This window comes from Microtus oregoni, unplaced genomic scaffold (genome assembly GCF_018167655.1).
Source record: "Microtus oregoni isolate MIOR12 unplaced genomic scaffold, Mior012 000015F_ref0000493, whole genome shotgun sequence".
NCBI classification, from domain to species: Eukaryota; Metazoa; Chordata; class Mammalia; order Rodentia; family Cricetidae; genus Microtus; species Microtus oregoni.
Window position 1 is genome coordinate 16432732 of NW_024543074.1, and position 24882 is coordinate 16457613.

Sequence of the window (24882 nt, forward strand, 5' to 3'; positions counted from 1 at the left end):
GTCTTACAAATGCCTTTCCGACACATGCGGCCATTAGCTTTACTCCTTCCTGACCCGTATCCCTGGAGATAAGGGTTAGCTGCTGGAGAAAAGGGTTAGCTATAGACCAGGTGTGGTGACTTGTGCCTGCAACCCCAGCACTCTGGAAATGAGGCCGGAGGATGGAGTTCGAAGAGCCTGAATATACAATGAGTTCAAGATCAGCTTCAGATACATAGAAAGACCCTGACTCAACAAAACACAGCAGGTTAATCTTTTTTACAGGAGACAGATGTACAGGGTGTGAGTGGCTGTGAGCCAGCCAGGGCAGGATTGTGTGCGTGCGTGTGTGTGTGTGTGTGTGTGTGTGTGTGTGTGTGTTCACGTGTATGCAGGTGCTTGAGTGTAGGACAACCTAAGCTGTCATTCCTCAAATGCTACTTTGTTTTGCTTATTGTTTATTTTTGAGATAGAGGATCTCATTTGCCTGGAACTTGCCAGGTAGTCTAGTTTGGCTGGTCAGTGAGCCCCAGGGATCAGTCTTTCTTTTCCTTCCCACTGCTGGGATTACAAGTATGCACGACCATTCATGCCATCATACCTGACTTTATTTTTATTTGTTTTCACGGGGATAGAACTCAGTCCCTCACAGGGCAAGCACATCTCTCAGCCTAGGGTTCTTTTACTACCTCTACTGCCATGATGACCACCTAGTGACAGGGCTCTAGGGTGCCAGGAGATCCAGTCCTTGTGTCAGAGAGGTGTCAGTCTGCACAGGCGCCCAGAGGAGGGAAACTAAAAGTGGGTGCTTTTCTAGCAGAAGGGTGGCATAAGGGCAGAGTCTCCCACAGACTCTCAGTATTGCACGCCACATTCCATTTTATCGGGAGTGCATTGTGGGCTAGTTAGGGTTTGATTTCATTTGGGTTGTAACTTCTACTCCAATCTGAGATGAGAAAGTGGCCTTATTTACTCTTAAAAGGATTCGCTGTCTGCAGTGACTTGGGAGAGGAGGGGCCAAAAAGGGCCTGGGATGGGATTTAAATGCTCTCACCTCCTACCTCAAGTTGCTCTTCATGCAGTTTGGGCCACTTTGAGAATGGGATGAAGTCCACATGCAAACACTGTACTCCCTTTACACACCATTTTGGGAAGTGGCGGACTTCTCAAAGATCATCCCCTGGGCTTGCCTCCCTTCCAGATGCTCCGACAGTGTGAGAGCCCCTGCACGTGAACCCTCATTCCTGTATCACCTTCTCCTGTTTCCCCTAGAGCTGACCATCATTGGAATTCTGGACTCCTATCGGCAGTGGGTGATGGGCTGCCCTTGGCCTGAGCAAGTCTCCAAGCTACCTCACAGACTCAGGGCTATGGGGGAGATGGTGGAGTGCTGGGTGGAAGAGCATAGGACCCGAGATTTGCTGTGCTGTGTTCCCATTTAACCCAGAGAGGGAGAATGCTCCTGTTGCACACCCTGGCTGGAGGTAGAGCTGATTCCATGATGGTCCTCTCTCTGGGTGTGCATATGAGAAGCAGGGCCTCATCCCTGAGCCCCAGCCCCAGCCCCAGCCAATCCAATGTGGCCTTGTCCACAGCACACATATGAACCACCTCCTGTGTGCCAGGTCCCAAGCCAGATGTGGGATGCAGTACTGCGTAAATAAAGCCAGTGTCTTCAGAGACTTGCACTCCAATATTGGGATGGGAGGATAGAGCATTAACTAAATAGAAGGCCGGGTGATTGCAGGTGTGCTGAGGGACCCTAGGCCAGCTGGAGGGTGAGTCATACCTAGGTCTTGGCGAAGGAGCCAAGAGAGGCCGCTGAGGTGCAAAAGTGGGCAGAGGTCAAGTCCCCCCTTTTCCTAGCGTTTTCCCAGGGCCCTAGAGCCATTCAGCAGAAACTGGGTTCATGGCCTCATCTGGGTCTGGAGGAGACAAACAGAAGAAAACTTCCCGATCTGTCTCAGGGACCTGAGAGGCTGTGTACAGCCTGTGCACATCTATGGCTAGGAACCACATCCCACCAGGAGGTTCATCCCCAGGAGGAAGGGTCTGTGGGTAACACACATATCCTGGTCATGCCCTATTTTAGGAAAAGAGCACCCCCCCACACACACACCTGCCAGCTCCAGAGTTTTGGCTCCTGATGTCACTCCTCTCCTCTTTTCCCATAGCCCCTCCCTCTGGAAAGGCCTCTTCAGGAGGACTAGGATGTAGGCTTTGGGAAAGGAGGAGGACAGAGGGATAGAGTTGGAAGAGGTGGCAGCCAACCAGCAAGCTGTATCCTCACCAGCTCAGTGAATACAGCTGAGAAAAACCAGAGAGAGCAGTTCCCTAGCTTGGGTTTGGCTTTATCTGCCCCTCACCCTGCAGATAGGCACTAGTGCCCTTAGCCCTGTGCTAGGCTGGCGAGGGGAAGGGGGCTGAGTGTGGTCCTGCATTGTAAGCAGCAGCTGGCCTATTGTATCAGAGGACCCGGCTCTAAGCATCCCAGGCCTGTCCTCTCCAAATACTCTGTTCCCTGTGATATAATCTGACACACTGTCTCTGTTCTGAGTTTGGTCCCCTCATTTTAGAGTAATCCCAGGGATTGGGGAGCTCAGGTTAAGTATGTCTTAAGAAATATTTTGAGAGTAGGTGATGTTACACCTTCTCACAGCTACCCTCTTTTGAGTTGCCTACTATATTCAACACACACACACACACACACACACACACACACACCCCATCCCCTCACTTCAGTGTAGTAAATCCAAACTCTTCTCGGAACTGTTCAAGCTCCCCGAGAGATGACTCAGATCAAGAAGGAAGGCATGTTTTGAAATACCAAGAAAAAAAAAATCAGTGGCATTCGATGATCGCTGTGACCAGACCTGCACCTCACCTCACCTGAGAAATGCATCTTTCTTAGAATGATCATAAAATAGTTGAGGTGATCTAGACCCTTAGCCAATGTCTGTTATCGCAGCAACAGTAGAGGACCCATTTAACTCTCACGAGAACCCTCTGAAATGGGCATTTCATCCCCTCTTCAAAGACAGGGAAACCAAAGCTCGGGGAAGAATCAGCCATGCTCCTTCCATGGCCCAGTGAATTGAACCATACCACATGGCTGCCTTTCCTTCTGCCAGCCTCACCCAGGGCTCCTCCCAGAATTCTTCCTGACTGTTGTACAAAGGACCAGGCACCCTAAATGAGGGCTTCTGTCCCCAGGTTCCACCTCACCAGGCACCAGCCCTGAGTGAATCATTTCATTAGAGTTAATAACACAGTCCCTTTAACTGCAGTGTTTCCAAATACAGGGCCCTCTAGTCACTTTAATGAACAGATAAGAATCTTTGTAATTAACTCAGTGATGGCTTGCATGTGAATGGCAGTCTTCTGAATGCGGGCAGAGCTTTTATTTACTGCTGTAAGTATGGGCTGCTTCCACAAGCTCAGCACACATTGGGACCCCTGAAGGTTATTTATGAAGATGGGTTGCAGCCCCTGTTCACAGAGGAACCTCATGGACACTGGAGCTTCAAATGATGCCTCCTCCATTAGGCCCAGGCTTGGACTTACAACCCTCATGGCCATCCTTGTAATCTGTATCTTCTCAACCTTAGCTCAGACCTGATAAAGTGGGAGACTGGCTGCTGTCTCTTAGTACTGCATGGGTGTGGTGAGGCTCCAGTTGCCTCTATGCACATGTGCAGTTAACAAGTGTGTGTAGCAATAGAGCCAATCCTATTGGCGGAGGTGTGGGTGAACCAGCCCTACAGTTGTGAGCATGGGATGGCTGTCCCCATTACCCAACTGTCATGTGGTGGCAGGGGCAGGGGAAAGATGTCCTTCCTCTCTCTCCCATCAATGCCTGAGTCAGGTGGGAGAGCTGCCCCCAGGCCAGAGGACTGGAGAGTTGTCCCTGTCCTCCACCAGCTGCAACACTTGGGAGAACAGGCCCTGCACCTCGCCTGGTTAGCAAATAGAGCCAACCCCATTGGCAGAGGTGTGGACGAGCCAGTCCCGATACTGTAAGCATGGAAGAGCTGTTCCTTTACTCATCTGTCACGTGGTGGCATGAGCAGGAGAGAGATGCCCTCCCGCCCATCAATGCCTAAGGCAGGTGGGAGAGTTTCAATAGTGTCCAAGTGTGTGTCTGTGTGGGCAGAGGGCAAAGGGTGGGGGGAGAGTGGCATTCCAGATTCCCATCAGCTCTGATAAATGGCATCTCTTCCCCATCTCCATCTTCTGGAGTGGAGTCTGTGCCCAGCAGGGGGTGGGGACCGTAAATATACAGGAAGATCAGAGACAAAGAGGAAAGATGGAACCTTTGTCCTGCCCCTTCATTTTTACCTTCTAGGCTTCTTTGATTGTGGGATCTGTGACATGGAGTCAATCAACTTTCAAGGTAGGCGATGAGCTCTCTGGCTCCTCTGACTGAAGAGTGTTAAGCTCCCAGAACTGGCAGGCTCTCCTTTCTCTGTCCTGTCTCCAGTCTCTCCAGCTGGCAGGCCCTTCCTATAGAAACAGTCCTAGAGCCCCACCCAGCCAACCACCCCCAGGAAGCCCACTAAGAACATCTTTTAAAGCAGGAAAATGGCAGTGCCTACCAGGAGGCTTTTCAGGGGCATCCTATCTTTCAGAGGTGGGCCAGAGATCGAGATACACAGGACAATTAAGCCAGGTCCCTGACCCAATTCAAGTCTCCTCCTAATGGGTCTTCCTCCAGCACCTTCTTCCTCCATTGGTGCCTCCTCTAGGCAAGAAGGGTTGGGGCCACAACCTCAAGTCTCTAACGTGACATTTTAGCCATCTGTAGACCCCCAATGCTGTCTCCCACTCTGCTTCAGGCTTCCTTTCTGTATTAACTGCCTGCATTCTGTATTTTTCCTCTTCCTTTGCCCTGGGTGTGGAGTATGCACAACCATCCCCATGCACCTTTGGGTTCTCTGAAGGCAGGAGGCCATCTCCTTGGGATGGAGACAAGGGGGCAGGGATGGGTGGGGCCTGGGCTTCAAACCTTGGGACCTAAGGACCAACAAAGGCACCAGAGGTACATCTTGCCCCCGGACTTTAGTGAAGGGTCTTGTCTCTGTGCACATGTGAACAGCAACAGTCTCATAAGCACAAAGACATCAGTGAAGTAAGGATTCTCATCACACCCGATAACTTCAGTCTGGTACTCCGCCCTCTGTCAAAACTACTGAGCTCACCGTCTCTACCCAAGAGACCAACGATGTAAGTTCTCCAGGCTTCAGTTTAGTCATCTCTAAGATGGATACAACAGCACTTGTTGGGAAGAGCCAATGAAATCGCAGCTCTAATGCAGTGGGCAGGGAGTATACCCTTAGAAGTGATTTCTTACCCGCATTTTCTCCATGCTTGCATTGTATGAGAGATGTGACAAGGTGTAATAGACACTCTGCAGCATCTGCACCACTGTGGCAGGGATGGGGGTCCTCAGAGATGCCTTCAACTTCAACCCCTGCCCCCCCCCCCCCGCCAGGTTTTCTTGCCTTGCCCCAGCGCCCCAGCGAAAAGGCAAGTGCAAGGTCATTCTCAGCTACTTGTTCTGGCATCTGTGCTGTGCCACCAGCTCCCCAAATGGGGCACCTACTCAGGAAAGTCCCTGGGGTACTCTGCTCTGAGGGTTGCATGGCTGCTGGATGAGACAGTCAGCTGAGACTGGAGGTCCCAGGGGAGAGGGAGTGTGTCCCTCACACAGTGGTTCCAACACTTAGGCTTCAAGTGAGGCGTTGCAGCCTCATCCCACTAATGGGCGCTTGGAGCCCTTATCCACGCCCCCACCTCCTCCACTGCAATCCTCTCCGGCTTTAACCACTATACCTGTCACAGCTGCCTTTGAGGGAAGGGTTTCACAGCTCCCACAAGAACACATCTAAGCTGGAGACCTTGCCCTTTCTGAGCCTGTGTCCTCACCTATGATGCAGGAGCAGGGGATCTCTACTCCCCCAATATGCTTGGTAGAAATCTGAGGATTAGAGTCACGGACCACTTCAGAAAGGCCAGCAGCTATTGTCTGCTAGGTATCTATGCTTTCACAAATGGGGAAACGAGGGACCAGAGCTAGAGATACATTTGCTTAAGTTCACAGTGCAGCACAGTTGAGCTGCAGGTGCCACATGGCCTGCCTTGGGAAGTTTGTCCCCTTTGAGTTTTGACTTCTCCATTTGGCTCTCAGACCAATCTCCTTGCCTTCCGAACAGTGTCTGAAAGGGGGCAGGGCGCCTGACACATCCTAATCCCATTTTGCTAGTAAGCTGACTTCTGAGTCCAGGTCCCCAATATCCGAGGATCTCTCTGACAATAACTATTCTGTACACGATGTTTCTATTCATTTGGGGGGTTGAAGACAGCTTTTTCTAAAGAGAAGTTCAGAGCCTAGTTATTCCAGAGCTGCTGTTAACTTCAGGTCCTTGCCTCATTCCTGTCAAGCAGTTTGAAGTCCTCCAGGGTCATGCGTAGTGATTTCCAGTGATTGCTTTTGAGTTCTCCAACGCAGAGAGTGTGAGGGATGAGGAGAAAGGGTCACAAATTACAGGACAGGATGGCAGACACAGCTGGGGACCCAGTTCTAAAGCCTGTTGTGTGGCTTCTGCCTTTGTTTCCACCATGGGCCCTAGTGTCTTGGCTGGAAATAGTGCAAGCTTGCCGGCAGCATCCTCAGCTCTGGGGAGGTGGGGGAATGAGGTCTCTATAATTAAGCAGTTGCTCATTCGTCCCCCCAACATCTCTACCTGGGATGAAGCAGTTGGCAAGTCTTGTGTCTGCACACTGTTGTATGCCTTGGCTCTATTCTTGCCTGACTCTGGGCTGTATTCTGTCTGCTGCACCTACTGCCTCATGGTCTGGTCACCTTGCTACCCTTCCCCTACCCAGGCGAAGGAAAACATCTAAACCTCAGGTGGGATCATGATGCCCAAACCCTACAGCACTCCTTCCGCAACCCCCATCCTTTTCAAGAAGCTCTTCTTGTTTCCTTATTGGTGATGACTTAGGGCCAACAGAGGGAGGGACAAAGCTGCAATGCTGAGCAGCAGCCTGGGATTCCATATTTACTGGGAATGTCTTTTACTTTCGTCTTCCTTCACCTCCTCCTTTCGCCCAAGGCAAAACTGGATGGCTATCCCAGGTGGCAGTGGGACCCTTGAGGACTGCTCCATATTACGGCCCAGACTTCCGGCAGAGACCAACACACAGTAGGAAATTAATACGCTAAATATTTAACAGGGGTGACTTTTCACCCACAACTCTGGAATACTTCCGCAGATGCATCTGTGTTCCCCCACTGCTCTCCCTGGGAGCTCCGAGGGGATGCCTTGGACACCTGTGACTTCCTGCACTAAAAAAAGGTTGTATAGGAAATCCCAGACTGTTACAGCAATGCTGGCTCTAACACCAGATACTCAGAAGGCTGAGGGAGGAGGCTTGCAAGTTCAAGGCCTGATCAGGCTACAGAGTAAGTTCAAGGTTATTCTGGGCCACTTAGTACTTAGTGAGGACCCTGTCTCAAACAATTAAACAAAAGTAAAAGGAGGATGAGTGGCTCAGTGGTAAAGGACTTGCCTAACTCGTGCAAAGACCTCGGTTCAGTCCCCAGTATGAATATAAAATCAGGCCCAGGATGAAGAACCGTCACTGAACTGGCAATTGAACTTTAATTTAGTCAGCAAGCGTTGGCTGAGCACTTACCAACTCCAGGCACAACGTTAGGCACAAAGGGTTAAGAAAGTGATTCCTCTCAGGGCACCCCATCAACTAGGCAAGGTAGACTGGCCCAGCAAGTGTCTGGGTTCTGGGTTCTGAAGAACCCTGACCTGAGATGGAGCCCTACCCTCTGCTCAGCTTTTGGGGTAGTTCTTGCCACCGCACACTGTTGTCAAACACGTGGTGAGTAAGTAGAATGTCAGATTCCAGTCTCCCCATTCAGACTCACCTTCCTCAGAAGTTGGACTCTAGTCCTGACAAAAATCCACTCATTCAGACTCTCAGCTTGTGATCTCTGCTAGGTGCAGCGACTTCCCCGGGCACTAGAAAGAGCCCTGCCCAGGTTGTGGGACAGGTGACCCCGGAAGCCAGCTGACTTGCTATGGGGCGCTGAAAAATGTTCTGGCTGTTAGTGCAACTTCAGCCTGCTGGCACAGGTCTTTGCCTTCCCTAAGATGATTTTACTATAGCCCTGTGCGTGAGCTGACCAGCTACCCTGCCCTGTGCATGAGCTGACTGGCTACCCCAGCAGGATCTTCTGAGTTGCAGCGTCCCTGCCTGACTTGTTTTCCTATGTTATGATGTGACCTTTCAGGGCCTGCAAAGACCCTGCAAATGTTCCCAAGCCCAGAGAGGCTCTGCCCATTCAATGTGAGAGCCACATCCAACAAGGCTTTCCCATCTGACCTTCTATACTCCGGCCATAGTGGGTGCAAGGAGAGACTTCTGCCACACAGACAAAGGAAACTGGAAATTTCTGGCAGGCATACCAAGTCACACACCTCTCCCTTTTGTCCCCTTCCACCCATAAGACCTTTCTCCTGAGCCAATCTTGAGGCCAGCTTCCTCCAGAATCCATCACTGAGGACTCCTGGAGAAAACCCCCTTTTTAAAGATCACCTTTTCAGGGCAGTGGATCTTTTGTTACACAAGGTGGGTGCCTCCATGGTACCCAAGTGTCTTAAGAGACACAACACGTAGGGTTGGAAGAGCAGGTCACCAGCCTTGGGTAGCCAGTAGTGTTGCTCCATGTCCTGTGGCGAACATACAAGGATGAGACAGAGCCAGCCTCTGTGTACTGTCTGTTCGCAGGGAGCTGTTGTCCCCGAGCCAGACCGATGCCTTCCATTTATTTATGAAAAACAGACACAGTGGTGGGTAGAACCCAAGAGGTGAGGCTGGGGGACTGGGGAAGGCACAGAGCAATAGCTCCCTTCTGCCTTCACCCACCCAATGGACCCTTGCAATACTCCCAGTGGCCTCCTTCATCTCAGGGACGCTGGCTATGGCTGCCCGCCCTTTGGTGTGGAGGGAAGCAGGAGTGAGCAGAGCCCAGGCTAAGGCGCAGTCGTGTTGACCTTGCTGTGGGGACAGGCTGTCCATCACCCACTGCGCTTGCTGTGTGGGTATGGTTTGGCCAGAGAGATAAGAAAAGCCCTCTGACTTGGGCCCTTCCACAGTCTAAAGAGCAGAGGGAGCCATGGGAAAGTGCCCACTTTGCACTGCCCCCCCTACCCCTGCAGTCAGCTCCAGGCTTGGGAGACACCCAGAAACCAGCAGACATCACAACTATCCCCCAAATACCCCATGTTCTGTCTGCAGCAAGATCCTTGGCAAGGCAGGCAGCCGCCACTTCCCACCCTGCAGAACAGAAATCCCTGAATATTGGTTTAAGAAAAGTCTTTGTGCAGCCTGTGACACAAGACCCCACTCGGGTCCCCTGCACAGGGGGCACCATTGGGGACGTGAGAGGCATGGCAGGGCACAGTGTGGGCCCACCTGGCCCCAAGTTTGGCCTTGGAGCCTCAATCTTGGGGCAGTGGGGGATGTCTAAGATGGAATGAGGTTTGGAAAGGGTGAACAGGGTCGAACTGTCTCCCTGTTTCACGCTGGGTTTGGAAGGAGTCTTCCACCTGTAGGGGGCAGAAGATCAAAGTGGACCTGGCCACAACCGGTCAGACAAAGCTGCAATGGCAGGAACTGTAAAATCCATTCAGCTGCCCCAAATCCCTGTGAGCTGGGGGTCCTGGCTGACTCCCAGCCAGAGGCTACCGCGTGTGTGGGGATATCCTGCCAACTCAGGCCACCACTATGCAATGTCTTTGATTCTGCGCATGTAATTGTGCAGGTCCGGGGGTGGAGTGGGCCGTGTGGTTCCGGTCACATCTGGACAACCCCAACCCAGGTCCTCTTCGTCCTCCTCATCCTCTTCACCCGCAGGCACCGAGTCATAGGCCAGCTCCTCTGAGGGAAGAGTGGTAAAGGTTGTGAACTTGACCCTCTTGCGCTTGGAGGTGGGCGAGCTAGCAGGGTCCTCTGTCTGGTCCCTGGCCGAGCCCCCAGAGGAGCCGTCCCCACGGCCATGCACTTGGCTCTGGACGCTGGTCTGCGAACTGCCACTGCTGTGGTGATCACCGTGGCAGCAGGCAGGCACGGTTTCCAGGGCGTTCCCTGCAGGAGGCGACAGCTCACCTTGCACCCGCAGTGGCTGCCCATTGCCCAGGAACACCCAGTGGTGCGAGTGGTCCATGCTGGTCTGGCCCTCGGGAGGGATGCGCTTGTGCCGGTATCGCAGCACGAACACAATGCAGTTGATGAGGAAGACAAGGATGGCGAGGCAGAAGACCCCCAGCAGTGCATACATACCAATCTCTAGGTCCGTCAGCCCCCGGGGCATCTGCAGGAAGCCTGTGGGCAGCGGTGGTAAGTAGTCCTCTGTGAGCGGCACCGGGCCAGAAGTGCCCAATCCAGGGATCTCACCAGCGGGGATGGCAGTGCCTGGTGGACCAGCTCCTCGGGACTCGTCCTCGCCCCCACCAGGCCCGGGCTGGCTGGGCCCCGGGTAGTCATATGTGGGATCCTCCTCATCCCGCCCAAAGTGTACTCGCAGGCCCACAGGAGTAATAGCCAGCACACTCTTACGCTTGGTTTTCTGGCAGCTCTCGGAGATGGTGAGCTCTGCACGAAGCAGATCTCCTGAGCCCTCTGCCTCAGCCACCACCAGTGGGAAAGCCTTGTCTTGGGTCACAGTGGCCACCCGTTCATCCAGGCTGCTCACCAAAAGCCCGTAGTCCCGGGGACTGTATAAAGAGAGCGGGGCTGTGGTTCCATCACTGTAGGAGAGCCACAGACTCAGCAGGGCTTCCTGAAAGTGGAAAGGGGACAGAAGTCAGGGCCGGTCTTAGCATCTTCTCTGATAGGTACCAGCTCTGCCTGGCTCAGCACCTGAAATGCCAGGTGCTAGGTAGGACTCGAGACCACTTCTGAGGTACAATGTGAGGCCCCTTGCATTGTGGGGACCTGGAACACAGGGTAAGATTTTCAGGTCTCATCTACCACCCTGAACATTCCCCCTCTTCTCTTGACCTGAAGGTAAGCTCCTGGCTGGGTTTCCCTCATCGCTATCACTGTCTGACCTTTGGCTAATGAAGCCCAGAGAAAAGAGAGGAATCTGGATCGAAGATTAAGCGACAAGGGACCCCTATGGCCTAACACCACCCATCACCTTTCCATCTCTATCCTATAGCTGTTACCTATAATCCATAGGTATTGGTACACTACAGACTCAACCGGAGAGGAGCTTGGAGGAGGAGAGGAGAGCACCCACTGAGAATCCAATAGGAGACCCTTGACAGGGACACTGGAGTCCTGCCTGCCCCTGTAAAGGACTGGATGATAAGGTGCAGAGCTCCTTATATATCTAAAGGCCTCATCTGAAGACGGATGGATGGCCAGGGTGGTCCAGGTCCCATTCCACACCTCACAAGCTAGCTGGGAGTGGAGGTGGTTTCAGGGAGTCAGTTACCTGCTTGGGGAAGCTGAGGGTGGGCTGCGCAGCTGTGGTCGCCAAGATGGTGTGGCTGCTCCCAGGGCTGGGTCGCAGGGACAAAGCGAGACTGGCTACCACCTGGGCCTGCAGCTGTGTGATACTGACCTTCTCCTCTGTCACTGTCAGTAGCGTCTCCCCCAGCACAGCCTCGGTCAGGGGGGACACAACCTATGACAGAACAAATGGTGGTGGGGGATACCTGGGAAGCAGCTGCCTTGCTCAGGGTCCCCACCCCCGGGGAACTCCCAGTACTGCTGGGGAAAAGGGTGAGAGAGCCCAGGACGCCTGCTGTCCCCTCGGTCTGTAAGGAGGAACATGGAGAGTCAGGGGCTCCCAGGGGCCAAGCAGAAATGCAGACACAGGTGAGAGAGGCAAGCAGTGGTAACAGGAACTGGTGGTTGAGCGGTAGGATCAGTTGTTTTATAAACAAAATACTTCTGTAAGCTGTGGTCATTTACAAGCTCTGGGACAGCTGATTTCTACTTGGCCACCCCGCCGTCAGAGAGGAAGGCAAGAGCTGAATTCTTAGACCACCCGTCCCTTCTAGTGACTCAGCAGCGCCATTTTCTTTCCATGCCTACAGTCCCCGATCCTGTTCCAATGTCTCTCTCCCCCACTCCTGAGGGCTCTGAAGGCTGCTGAAGCTTGCCTGAGAACTTCACCAAGAGGTGAAAAAGAGCTTGGTCTTAGAAGGTGCAGCTGAAGGAAAGGAAAGAGTTTCTTGGGGGTCACTGCGGTGGCTTTCAGAAGTGAAGGTCCTAAGTTCCCCTGAGTTCTCTACCTGTGGCTAACCCAGGTTCCCAGATCTACTACCACTTTGTGCCTGGACAGAGCCCTTCCCTACCTTAAAGGGGGTGGTGCCCGGCTCCAGTCCTGCCAGGGTGTTGCTGTCCACCAAGTGGGCCACTCGGGGGTCACCCACCCGCATGAAGTCACTGACCAGGTCAGTGACCTCCACCAGCCAGTCAGGGCCCAGCATGGTGACCACCTGGTCGGTGCCCTCGGATGATGTCGTGTGAAATTGGGTGAAGACCTGCAGGGTGGCATGCTGGTATTGCAGAGTGCAGCCTCGGCTGGCACTCTGTCTCCGTTCTTCTTCTTCCTCCTCCTCATCTTCGCTCTCCCGAGCTGACCTGGGGAATGCCAACATCAGGACCGGGGGACCACTCTCTGGCTCAGACACATCTCTCCCCTTGTAACTGTGCTGCACCTCTTTCTCTCGGCCAGTCTTTGCAGGTCCCCTCTGTGACTGTGTATGGAGCCAGCCATCCCAGCCTCTCTCACCTGGAGAGGTTCCTTCTTTCTCCTTCCCAACCCATGGCTGCCAACAGCTGGTATCCCATCCCTACAGTGACAATGGCCTCTCCCTCAGCACTGAGCATGCACATGATACTGTGCTGAGCCTGAGACTCTAGCAAGGAGGGATCCTTGTCACAAGTTCGGCTGACATGTCACATGGTCATGTGTGGAACACGAATGATACGGGATGACGTTTGACGTTTAACCGAGGAGACTTCAGAGAGTAGAGGTGAAGCCAGTTTCTTCTTGGTGCTTTTATTTATTTGCCTTTTTTGAAAGGTGAGGCCTCACAGATCAGGCCAGTTCTCCCTTGAACTTCCTGATACTTCTGCCTCAACTCCCCCAACTGCTAGGATTGTGCAGGCATTCACTACCACACCTGGTTTTGTGTGGAGGGTTGAACCCAGGGCTTCATGCATGCTAAGCAAGCATTCTATTGCATGAATTACACACTCACTCTCACTGCTTAGACCAAGAGAATGAAAGAGAGAGAAAGAGAGAGGGGGGGGGGGAAGTAGGGCATTAAGCAAAAGGGAACCTGGACTTAATGGCTTAAGGAAATCCTCAGCCTTCACCATTGGAAAAGGATGCTAAAACCAGGAGATTCCCTGGCAGGGGGTATGCAGTAGAGAATAAGCTTGCTAATGTTTTGTTAGAAGTAACCAACTAAGACAACTATTCACATGGAAGTCTCTTTTTTTCCGGTGTTAACCAATTTAATCCTCACTGCTATCCAGTCAATACTGCCCATTTCACGGAGAAGAAAAAATGAGTCAGAGACATTGAATAAGTAGTGTAAGATGCACTACTAGTAAATGACAAAACCAGGGTTTAAACCAAAGAGCTTCCTACAACCCCGGCACTCAAAGAAAGCAGCGTGGATACTGCTCTGGTTGGCAAAGCAGAGTCCCAGGCTGCGCCCCAGCCCCGAAGCAGAGGCTGCATGCTAGCAAAAGCCCCAGCAATGGAAGGGTGCATTCTGGCTGGAGGAGCTCTGCTACTGTTCCTGCTGTTGGAGCCACCACAGCTCTGAACGTGGACCAGCTCTCCCTTCTCTCCCTACTCCTCTCCATAGCCCTGGCTGCCCACAGAGGCCTGTTGGGCTCCACTTGGGAAGCTCCGAATGGGTGGGTGGAGCATGGTAAATGAACATGTATGTGGCCCACAGATGGAGCTTGTGTAGACCTACGCATTGTGGTAAATCTGTCCCTATGGACCCAGGAGTCTGCCCTCGGTGCCCAGCTGAGGCAGTGGATCTAGTATGTGTGCTGCTATTTGTGTGGGTATCCCTGGCTGGGGGACACAGGTGCAGTTACGTGCCACTGTGTTCAAGGGTGTGTCCAGTCCCCTGGAACCTATTGATCCCCAGCTGACCCCTGTCCACTTGTCCTTTAAGACTTAGCTCAAGAATCAGCTTTTCCAGGAAGCCTGGCTTTATTTTTGGATAAAAAGGGACTCTCTCATTCACGCCCTTTCATTTCCTGCCCACAGAGTTTCCCATCATGCTCTGGGATATCTTCCAACCCCGATGGACCGAGAGCTGGCTAGTCACACTCTTCACATTTCAAATACCTGTCAGTGCCCAGTACACAGTGGCTGCTCAAAACAAGCATGCTGTTTGCATCACAGCCCGCAGACTGTGTCCACCAAAGGCCTTATATGCGTGCAGATCAGACTACTGTCCCATGTTTACACTATGTGCTGGGGCTGTACCTTCGGTCGGAAAGGATAGGTACCCTCCATCCCTTCACTTGGCTGAGGCGAGCGTCGGAGAGCTCGATGTGCAGAGGTAGCTTGGGGACCCAGACTGTCATTTCCAGGGGGGCACTGAGGACATCGTAGCGGAAGGTGACTCTGGCGTTCATGGACCCTCGAGACTCCTTCCCACTCACAAACACATAGTCACAACTGCTGGACACCTGGGGAAGGGCAGGAATATATAGCATGGGTATGGCTTGCCTTCCAGGTCCTGCTGGGCAGTTCGGGGTACTTGGGTCAGACTACAGGGCCAACAAGGCTGCTGGAGAGGAAGTGGAGAGGACTGCTAAGGGAGAGGCTTCCCGGGGGTGCTCTCTACCGCAGAATACCTAGGGCTCTGGGACTAGCTGTCTACCAGATGGTCTTCTGCACCCCACAGTGGGTGTTTGACTAGGTAGAATGGAGAGCTGGAGTAAGGAACAGGTCCCCGCCTCCTCCATGCCACAGTAGCATGGCTTGCTAGGCGAGTGGGCAGCACGTTAATTTCAAATGAAGGGCTGTTCCTGGCAGGTATGAAGGAGTGGGAACGGGAACAGAGAGGAAAATTTGGGATCAGAGAAACCTGAGTGCAGATGGGTGGATGGTGGCCACTGATATGTGTGTAGTGTTTATGCAAATGTCTGCCCACCAGGCTAGCTACACTATGCCCAGAGGCTCCCTCATGGAACCCACATGCCTACTGAGGATATGTTGCTGGAAGCAGTGCTCAATCCATCTCGGGGGCCACTGCCAAGGCTTCAGGGCAGGTGCAGGTGTCTGAGTGTGCTTTGGGTATTCATGCACACATCTGACACACCTTGAGTGGATCCCATGTACACACACACACTCTCTCTCTCTCTCTCTCTCTCTCTCTCTCTCTCTCTCTCACACACACACACACACACCTGGACACTCCTGTTGGAATATACTTTGGGGCACCTCCTTGAGTCTTGGAGAAGTTACCATGTGGCAGGTGAGCTGGCCACATCCCAAAGCCTCTGCAGTGATGGGGGTGCTGGAGTACACCTTATGGTGGTTTGAATGAGAGTGCCCCCTACAGGCTCATAGTCCCCAGTTGGTGGTGCTGCTTGGGAAGGATTAGGAGGTGTGGTCTGGCTGGAGGAGGTGTGTCACTGAGGTGGGCTTTGAGGTGTTAAAAGGTCACACCCTTCCCCATGTGCTCTCTCTGCCTCCCTCTTCGGGTCATATGTAGGCTTTCAGCCACTACCATGGCATCATGCCTGACTGCTTGTTGCCATACTTACAACTGTGGTAGCCACGGACTAACCTTCTGCAACCTTAGCCTCAAATTAAATGCTTTCTTTTATAAGTTTCCTTGGATATTGTGTTTTGTCATGGCAAAAACACATCTTCCAATAAACTTGTCTATAAGTTGCCTTGGTCATGGTATGTTAGCACAGCAATAGAACAGTAACTAAGAAATGTCTCATCTGTACATATGGATCCCTGGACCATGCCAAACCCTTGGCCTTTTGCTTCTTGTATCTTCTTAGAGATGGGGTGGAGGGAAGCAGGAAATCTCTCCCATCCTGGAAGGTAGGGGATTCCAACCATTGGTTGGCTCAGCCTCCATTAAAAAAAAAAAGGGGACGTTTTACAGAGATGTATAGCAGTTCATTTAGAATCCTCTGAGTCCTGCTGGTGTCTCAGCCCTCACAGGATGGGGAAATGTGCCTGAGAAAGCACTATATGTCAGTTCTTGGGAGCAGGTGAATCTGGTCTCTGGAGAGCATCTGGGGGCAGGAGGGAGCCACAGTTGGGAGGGTCATGGGAGGTTGTAGGTACTGAGGCATGTCGGATTCTCTATTCCTGAAGCTGCCCTTCCTAGCTCCAGTTTCTTCACCTTGTTCCTCTCCTGCCTAGGATGCAGGGAAAATCTATCCACCTTTCTCCCTTATTTGAGTCTGTCTTATACAGAGCTCCATAGTGACCTGCTGGGTTGGAGTTACATTGTCAACACTACCCATACCCTTTTGGGTACTGTCTTACTCTTTTACTCTGCCAGGACAGTCACTAGGTCTGGATGGAGTGGTCCTTTGGACTAGGAGAGGGAATCTGAGTCTACGTGGGGATACCCACACACATGGGACTGAGCTGGGGTGCTGCTTAGGATGGCAGAGAGGAGGGGCAGCTGCTAATCCACAGCAGGGCAGAGGTATGCCATCTTCAAGGATAACCTGAAAGGGCTTGGGGGCTCTTCTCTCCCAAAGACCCACCTTGATGATGTCCTCATTGTCAGACTGGCACTCCACCAGGGCAGAAACATCAAGGACAAGGCCAGACACCTCAATTGCCATGACCTTGACGGGAATCGCCACAGTCCGGCCTGTTAGTATGGCAGTGTTGATGATCTCTGTGTCCTGCAGGGAGGCAGGGGCGGGAGGAGCTCTGCTGCATGCGTTTCTCCAAAGACATGCCTGTCACCCACTGCTGCCACGCCTCAGATATCCACTTCCTCTGGGGAAGTGCAAGGGTCTGCCTCTGTCCATCCCCAGGCTCTCCTCAGATGATCAGCCCAGATGGATGGCTGCAGAAGCCGTCCCTGCTTTCCGGGAACATCCATCCCTTCCCCTGAGCCAAAGCTCTCAGAGTGACTTCAACACACCCTCCTGGCTGGTCACAGCGCTCTGGATGGGCCACCAGCCCTCCATCCCCTCTCTAAACAAACTACCCATATTCCTCTCCATGTGCCTTCTCCTACAGGAGCTGGGTCCTTCTGGAGTGTACTCCTGTCTTCATCTTAGGTGGGATGAGTGCTTCCTTTCTGATGACTTCCAAAACCTTACGGGGACAACCACTTTCTAGAAGAGCTCCCACCTAAGCTCTCTTTCAGAGAGTTCTTCTATGGTGATTTCTCCAGGAACAGAGCTATGCCTGCTTCCTGTGGATGAGCACATGCCCAGTTCCACAGCATCGTCTCAGAAGTGAAGTGGTTCTTCTTCCCTCCATCCACACGTACACGTGCTTAGCCCTGCCCAGTCCCACTACACACATGGGAACTCATGGGCTGGGCTGGGGTGCTTGGTCGAGGCCTGCTTACCATGGCCAGGGGCAGGATGGCTTGCACATCCCTCTGGATGACTGTCAGCTCCGTGACAACCCGCTCCAGGTCGGGCAGGGCACTGTGGCCTCGATAATCAATGTGCCACATGATCCTCCGCTTCACAGACTGGCTGGTGAAGTTCTCCATCTCGAAGTCCAGCTGCAAGATCTCTAGGGGTCCCTGACCTTCCCTGCAGGGCATACAGGAGTGGGGTAGATGGAAGATGAAGGGCTGGGTTCTGCAGCCCTTAGCTACTCCCCTCAGCCCACCAGAGTACCCCAACCCCAGAATCCCATTTCTGATTTTTGGAAATTGACTCCCACCAGCACTCTGTGACTCCATCTTTCTCCGTGGAGATTAGTTACCCCAGGCCCCAGGTGCCTGCTCTGCAGCAGTGAAACTCACCAGGGGGGAATGGGTGTGCCCTGGGCCCAGGCCACATCCACAGTGGCTGTTGAATGCTTCGCCCCAGTCAGCAGCTCTGAGGTCACACGCCACTGGCCACTTCGAGACTTGGTGCCTAGGAGGGTCACACCCTTCTTGGCCTTCACCCTGGAGCAAAAGTGAGGAAGAAAAAGGCAGACTTTGATGCAAAGCTTGCTCACTTGGTTACCAGCCCTAGGTTGGAGCTGGGGACCAGGAAAGCAAGTGATCTGAATTACCATAGGATCTCCATTTAACATTTGGGTGGGTGATTGGTTCTGAAGTTGCAACTTTGGACACTGTCATCCCTTCTGTCTTGGCCCTGGCCTATTCCTTACTCGATCTCTCCATACACCAGTAACACAACAACCTCTGTACACCCTCAGGTTTTCTCAGGAAGTCCCTTAGAGCCAACAGCAGCTCAGAGAACACACCTCCCTGCCTTTTATAAAGACAGGACCTTATGTAGCCCAAGCTAACCCTTAACTTTCTACGTAGTCATGGGTGACTCTGAACATCTGAAAATTCTCCTTCCTCCACCTCTAGAGCCCTGGGGTTATGGGTGTGCAACGTGTCACCCAGTTTATGGGTGAAACCCAGGCTTCATGCATACTAGGCGAACACTAAGCTACTTCCCCAGCCCTAGAACCACATTCTTGTTGACGTGAGACACAGCAGCCCTGAGTTCTGCTGGGGCAAGAAAGAACATCCCTCCATCTTCACCGTGACAACGCTTCAGAAAGCAAAGAGGTGGGGGTCTCCTCCGAGTCTACAGCTCCAGCCCCGCCCATTGCTTTTCACCATGGTTTTGGAGGGGCTCACAGCCTCATCACCCCCCTCTGGATGTGCATGAGATGCATCCCGCAGTAAACAAGCTTTGGTTGTGCCTTAATTACTGCGCCTAAAAGCGGGCTGATGAGCACCTCCCTACGTGGATGTGCTCTACTGCTGTTCACGCAGCCCAGGATGGCTGGGAAAACTCATTCACACGTAAGTTTCCGTCACGGAATCAGGTAGACACTCCCTGGGAATCTGGGGGCTTTGTGGGTGTGTGCTCAGAGGAGGGAATCTGCAGAGAAGCTGCAAGGCTGATGGGGAAATTCAGTTCCTAGACATGTGTGTTTGTGAAGAAGCATCTTGGTGGGACCTAACTAATGTTCTCAGAATCCCCGCCCTGACTCAAACCGTGACTTCCTACTGAAAAAATAGATGTCAAGTTAGGGTGGGATATGATCAAGGCATCTGTGAGTGGGTGTGCTCTGTGCAGAAAGGAACAAGCATCCTTCCCAGCCCTGATCCTGCCCGTCTACACCCATGCTTGTAAAAAGGCTCATATTTACACTGGTTGCAATTTTTTTTTTTTTTTGTGACACAGAGAAAGAAGTTGTGGTCGTGAACTGGGGATATGGCTCAGCAGGTAGAGGCCTTGGTCACCAAGCCTGACTTGAGTTGGATCCCTGAATCCACATGATGGACAGAGAAACTCCTGAGAGTTGCCCTCTAACCCCCACAAGAGGGCAATACCAGGCAGGCTTCACTCATACAAAACAAAACAAAAAATATAATTTAAAAAAAAGAAATTGTGGTTGCGTTGGATATAAGGACAAACAGGCTCTGAGATGTAGCTGCTCTAAAGAGGTGAATCTGGAGGAGACAGGATGAAGATGTTGAGGTTCTGAAGGGTCAGAGATGTACTTCACCTGGGCTAGGAAGCCCCTCTTATTCTCAGGTGTCTTACCTGAGTGTGAAATGCTCCACGCTGGGGCTGGCAGCGGAGGAGGAGTTGGGTGCCAGGTAGAGAAGGATGCTGAGTACCTCGCCAGGCCTAAGTGGCCTGTCGGGCAGGCGGATCATCAAGTTGCTGTCCAGCCTATGCTCCTGAACGGCCCTACGTGGCGGTGGCCGGAACAAGCTGATGCTGCCAATGCGTAGCAGCGGGTGCTGCGTGGGGGTTTCGCCACGCGCGGCTGCTCCCGGCCCGGGGCCGCGCCGCGCGCTCCCGCAGCCGCCCGCTGCATCGGGGGCGTGCAGCGTATAGTAGAGTTCTACCTGCTGGCTCTCGGCTGTCGCCTCGGGCTCCAGTCCGTCGGGGGACTTGCGGCGGGCGCTGGGCGGCGCAGGCGGAGCCGGGGGTCCGAACCAGGCCAGGGGTAGTTCAGCGCGTACCAAGCAGGTGGCTAAGGCCCCGCCCAGGCGACACGAGCTCCGCACCTCACGTGCGTCCCGGAAGGCGTGCAGGCGGACACAGGGCAGCCGCTCGGTGACCCCGAAGTCGTCCCAGTCGCGACCGGCCACATAGAAAAGCACCTGTGCCACGGGCTGCGAGACGGGCACGCGGGCGCGCACGATGAAAGCGCGTACTTTCCAGTTGACCGTCAGGCGCTCGGGGATGTCCAGGGTGCTGGACGGCTGCAGAAGTTCCCGCACCACCACTTGGCTGGTGCTGAAGGGTCCCAGGGACACGTTGAGAACCGGCAGCTCCTTGGTTTGGAACACCACGAAGGGCTCTGAGCGCTGTAGGGAGCCGTTGATTGTGGCTGGCGGCGAGGGCCGCGCCTCCTTCAGGAAGAAGGCTAGTCGTGTGTGCGACAGGCGGTAGCTAACCGGTAGCACAGGGCTGGCTTGTGATCCTGGGGGACTGGGGCTGGCTGGGTGGGAGCGGCTGGCGGCTATGGACAGAAAGCACAGAGGTCCGGAATGATCAGAAGAGACCTCTGGGGGCCTCATGGCACTATTCCTCCCACAACCCCCACTAATTCACCCATCCCATCTCCCCAGAGAACCTTCAGTGGGACTGTATCCACTGGTGTCCTGAAAACCCGCAAAATAATGGATTTCCATGTTGGCTCAGTGGGTAAAGGCACTTTCTGTCCAGTCTGACAACCTGCGTTGCATCTCCTGAATCCACATAGTGGAAGGAGAGAACTGACGTCGACAAGTTGTCCTCTGACCCACCGCGAGCTGTGGCATAAGCCCCTTCCCCACAACACTGCAAAATGATTAAATGGTTGCTGCCTCACCTGCCAAAGTTCTGTGCACAGAGGATTACTGCTCATGCCCTGCTCCAGCACCAGAGGGTTGACTTGGTGATCTTTGTCACTCTACACTGGGCTGGCATTTGGCACTTGGCACCTTTTAAAGTATTTGATCTCCACATCAATTTTAGGAGTGGCACTGTGATCTCTATACACTCAGTCACTTACATCTTACAGATGAAGGATTGAAGGTGAAGGGCACCTGTCACCGTCAATCTCAGGAGAAGATTCAAACCTGCCCTCCCAGATGGTGTAGGATCCCAGGAACCCCTGTTATCTCAAGTCCCTTCGCCACACACTATGTAACTGGGGGACTTTGTCCTCCGTCTCCTAATCCTAAAGGGGCTCCTCCTCCCGAGCCCTCAAGAAAGCTAACAGGTTCTGACTATTTTGTCTTGCTCACTGCTGTGTCCTGAGCTGCACTGCACTCCCCTCACCTGGGGACTTCCCCCCTTTCTCCTGGGCACAGATGGGACTTCCCTGCTCAAATCCTGGGACAAGGAAAGGCCTGTAAATAAGGGTATGTGGTTGGAAGTCCATTTTGTGTTTTCCTGTAAACTTTCTGAACTTATCCCTTCAACCCGAATCAAAGTGGTGCTGATGCCCAGCCAGGTGCTGGATGCCATTCGTGTTTGTGAATTACATTTTTGTAAATGGAATTTATGCAACAGGATGGGAATATGTTCAACATTAAAGATTCTCTCGCCTACTCTCACAGGAAAACCCCAGCCCACCGGGCACCTTACTGAGAAATTCAATGTCTTTGACATGTGGCATCCAGGGCCCCTTGGCTCTAGTGCTCTTTCCTAGTCCCAGCTTGTAACGGGGCACCTGTCACCCCTCTCCCTTACTGCCTCTCCTTGTTCATGTTCTGCTCTTCCCTCCAATTTTCTCCTTGTACAAGCAGGCTGTAGCCTCAGTGCCACCTTCTCCAGGAATCCCTCTGGGATGCAGCCTCCACCCTGTGAAACTTCCTTCTCAGAGGGGTGCTCTCATCTCTGGCTTTATGGCCTTATCCTAGCCTCCAGGGAGCCTTTAGCCAGTCCAAGCACTCTGCCCTGAATGACCGCAGATCCCCGTCCGTGTCAGGCAGTGGAGACCCCAGTCAGTACGTGGCATTCCATACAGTTCACCCATACCCGTGGTTTCATCAATGTCATTTAGACCTTGCCAGATTCAAAAACATACGTACTGAATCCTCACAAAAGCTGTGAAGTCCAAGTGCCCTTCTCTTGAGTCTCCTGTGTTTCTAACCTACTTAAAACCTGCAGTTTAATTTTCCAATTCAAAGCTAAGGTAAGGCTAGGGAGGTGGCTCGGTGGCTAAAGTGCTTCCTATGCAACAATGAAGGCCAGAGTTCGAATCCTCAGAACCCATGCGAATGCTCAGTGGGCAGACCAAGCCACCTTGGAATTCCAACTTCAGCTTTAGAAGGGGAGGATGGGACCCTCAGCGCAAGCTTGCTAATGAGACTAACCTTACAGGGGAGTTGTGGGTTCAACTGAGAGACCCACCTCAGTGAATAGGTAGAAGAGTGATCAAGGTTGATTTCCAACATCAACCTTTGGCCTCTGCACACACATGCACACGTGTCCAGGAGCAACTCTTACACATGTGCCTGTACAATGCAAGCATGCATATACACACATGGATATCACTCACTCACACACACACACACATGAAAATGGAAAAAAGAAAAGCTAAGGTAACTAAATCTGATGTGCTGGCTATAATCCCAGCACATAGGAAGTTGAGGCAGGAGAATGGCAAGTTTGAGGTTAGCTTGGGCTATGTGGGGACACCAACTCAAAACAAACTGGAAATCAAAACCCAAAAGCAATGGGCCCTTGCTAGGTCCCAGAATCCATTGTGGTATGAGGGGCACTTGATCTAACCTGTCTTCTCTCCAGCAGCCCACAGGGTCACCCAGGGGTACCATTGGTCCCTGGAAGCCAAGGATATCTCCACCAGGCTGCCCTCCTCTGCTCTCAGGGCTCCAGCAGGCCTTAGTTCTTCATCCCTGCTGCTCCCTACAAGTCCTGGCAAGCACTGGAATGGAGGAGAGCAAGCAGCTATGATGGGCTCTGGGAGGTGTTTGTGGTGATGGAGAAAGCCTTTTTGCCTGGCCTAGTCCCCTCTAGCAGAGCAGCTTCAGGGCTGGCCTCTGAGCCGTGTGGAAACAAGGTGACAGCCTTAGTTAGGGTACCAGCCAGCCAGCTCTGAGAGCAGCAGGAGGCCAGTGAGCTGATACTGGCTCAGATTCTCGGCCAAGGCTTCTCCCTGCACAAATGGCTTCCTACTTCTAGCCTCTGTTGCCACCTAAAATCGCAGAAGTGACATCAGCCCCAGTCCTCACAGGGATCCTGAGAGCGGGAAGAGCGGCCTCAGGAGAGTGGGGGCTCTGCTATCTGTGAAGGGGCTGTGAAGACGGTGGCTGAGGTAGAATTGCACCATGTTTGCCCTCTGGCTTGGAGTAGCAGCAACAGTCAGAGGGCTGTGTTCTGAATGCAGACAGGGAGAGCCAAGCAGGATGGGAGGTCAAAACCCTGACCTGGCCCTGCCCTAGCCAACAGTCCCGTGAGCCTCCTGGAGGCTGCTAAGTGACTCTTAGCCCCATTTGCCCCCTTTACTCTCTTCATGGCTGACCATCTGGAGCCTTTGGAGGCAGCCTGGGAGTGGAGGCCACCCAAAGGGCACTGGACTCTAATGGAAGTAAAGGAAGAGATGGGGACAGCCCCTCTGTCTTCTGGGGTGAGGCCAGCCTGGCAGAGTCAAACTATCAAATCTTCCAAATCACCTTCTGTGTCCCATGAATCTGAGGCACCCTTTGGGACCTGCCTGGGGAGCGGGGTTGTAGGGCAGAGCTGCCAGGGTTGCAGGCCCTGGGCTTGCATGGGCTGTTCCCTGGAGCCCTTTTCCCTGATAGCACGCTTTCTGCCTCTTACAGATATTTGTGTAACAATTTGTCCTCCGATCAAAACATTCTATCCTGCCGGGGAGCTCCTTAAGCAGGGAGGTAAACAACTTTAAAACAACCAGCTTCAAGAACTCTCTGAAACTGACCAGATTCTCTAGGTCCATCCTAGACACAGTGAACAATAAAAGTTGAGAGTCCCTCTTAGAGGGGGGGAAAAGCTGTGCTGCTAAGACTCAGACAAGCTGATCTGCCAAAGAAGATTCAAAAGAGCTACATAGTCTCAGACCAGAGCAGCTGCCTGGGAGAAGTTGGAACCCGCCAGCTGCCACAGAGCTGCGCTGAGAGGTTTAGACCAGACTCACCCAGAAAGGTCACTCTCCAACCTGCAGAGCTGCCCGCAGGCTGTGCACCTGCTCCAGGTTCCCAGCCCGGTGAGCCGCCACCCATGCTGGGGTAAGCTCTGTCAATGCAGCTGCCTTCGAGTCATTCCTGCTCCTGTAAGTAACCCCTCACCCATATTCCTGTAAGTAACTCCAGTAAAAGCCACTGGTTCACCAAGTTGGACTCCGATGTTATCTATACGTTTGTCTGTCATGGGATCCCTGTGTGGGGTTGAGGGAAAGTTTGTCACACAGCATCCATCTTTGGTCAGGGGTGTCTTTCCTGAGTGACTGTTGAATGAGCTCCACTTCTGCAGACATCCTAGGCTCTTCCCTCCCTTTCTTTCTCTCCTCCCCTTCTTTGAAGGTGGGGGTCTCATGTAGCCCTTGATAGCTATGTAGCAGAAGATGACCTGAACTCTTGACCTTCCTGCCTCTACTTCAGGAGTGCTGGGATTGCAGCAGACTTTTTTTTTTTTTGAGGTAGTGAGCTTTGAATCCAAGGT

General features: G+C 52.9%; 1 protein-coding gene across 1 annotated transcript in view; it reads right to left on the minus strand.

The window, feature by feature from the left end:
- Window positions 1-8778: 8778 nt before the first annotated feature.
- Window positions 8779-24882, minus strand: part of Tmem132e (transmembrane protein 132E) — a 53720-nt gene continuing 37616 nt past the window's right edge. The window contains exons 2-9 of the mRNA XM_041665763.1: window positions 19783-20713; window positions 18027-18173; window positions 17619-17811; window positions 16795-16938; window positions 14534-14739; window positions 12366-12654; window positions 11498-11689; window positions 8779-10837 (exon numbers count right to left, since the gene is read on the minus strand). Of these exons, the coding sequence (XP_041521697.1) occupies window positions 9782-10837; window positions 11498-11689; window positions 12366-12654; window positions 14534-14739; window positions 16795-16938; window positions 17619-17811; window positions 18027-18173; window positions 19783-20713 (3158 nt within the window). The 3' untranslated portion in view covers window positions 8779-9781. The remainder of the gene's footprint in view (window positions 10838-11497; window positions 11690-12365; window positions 12655-14533; window positions 14740-16794; window positions 16939-17618; window positions 17812-18026; window positions 18174-19782; window positions 20714-24882) is intronic.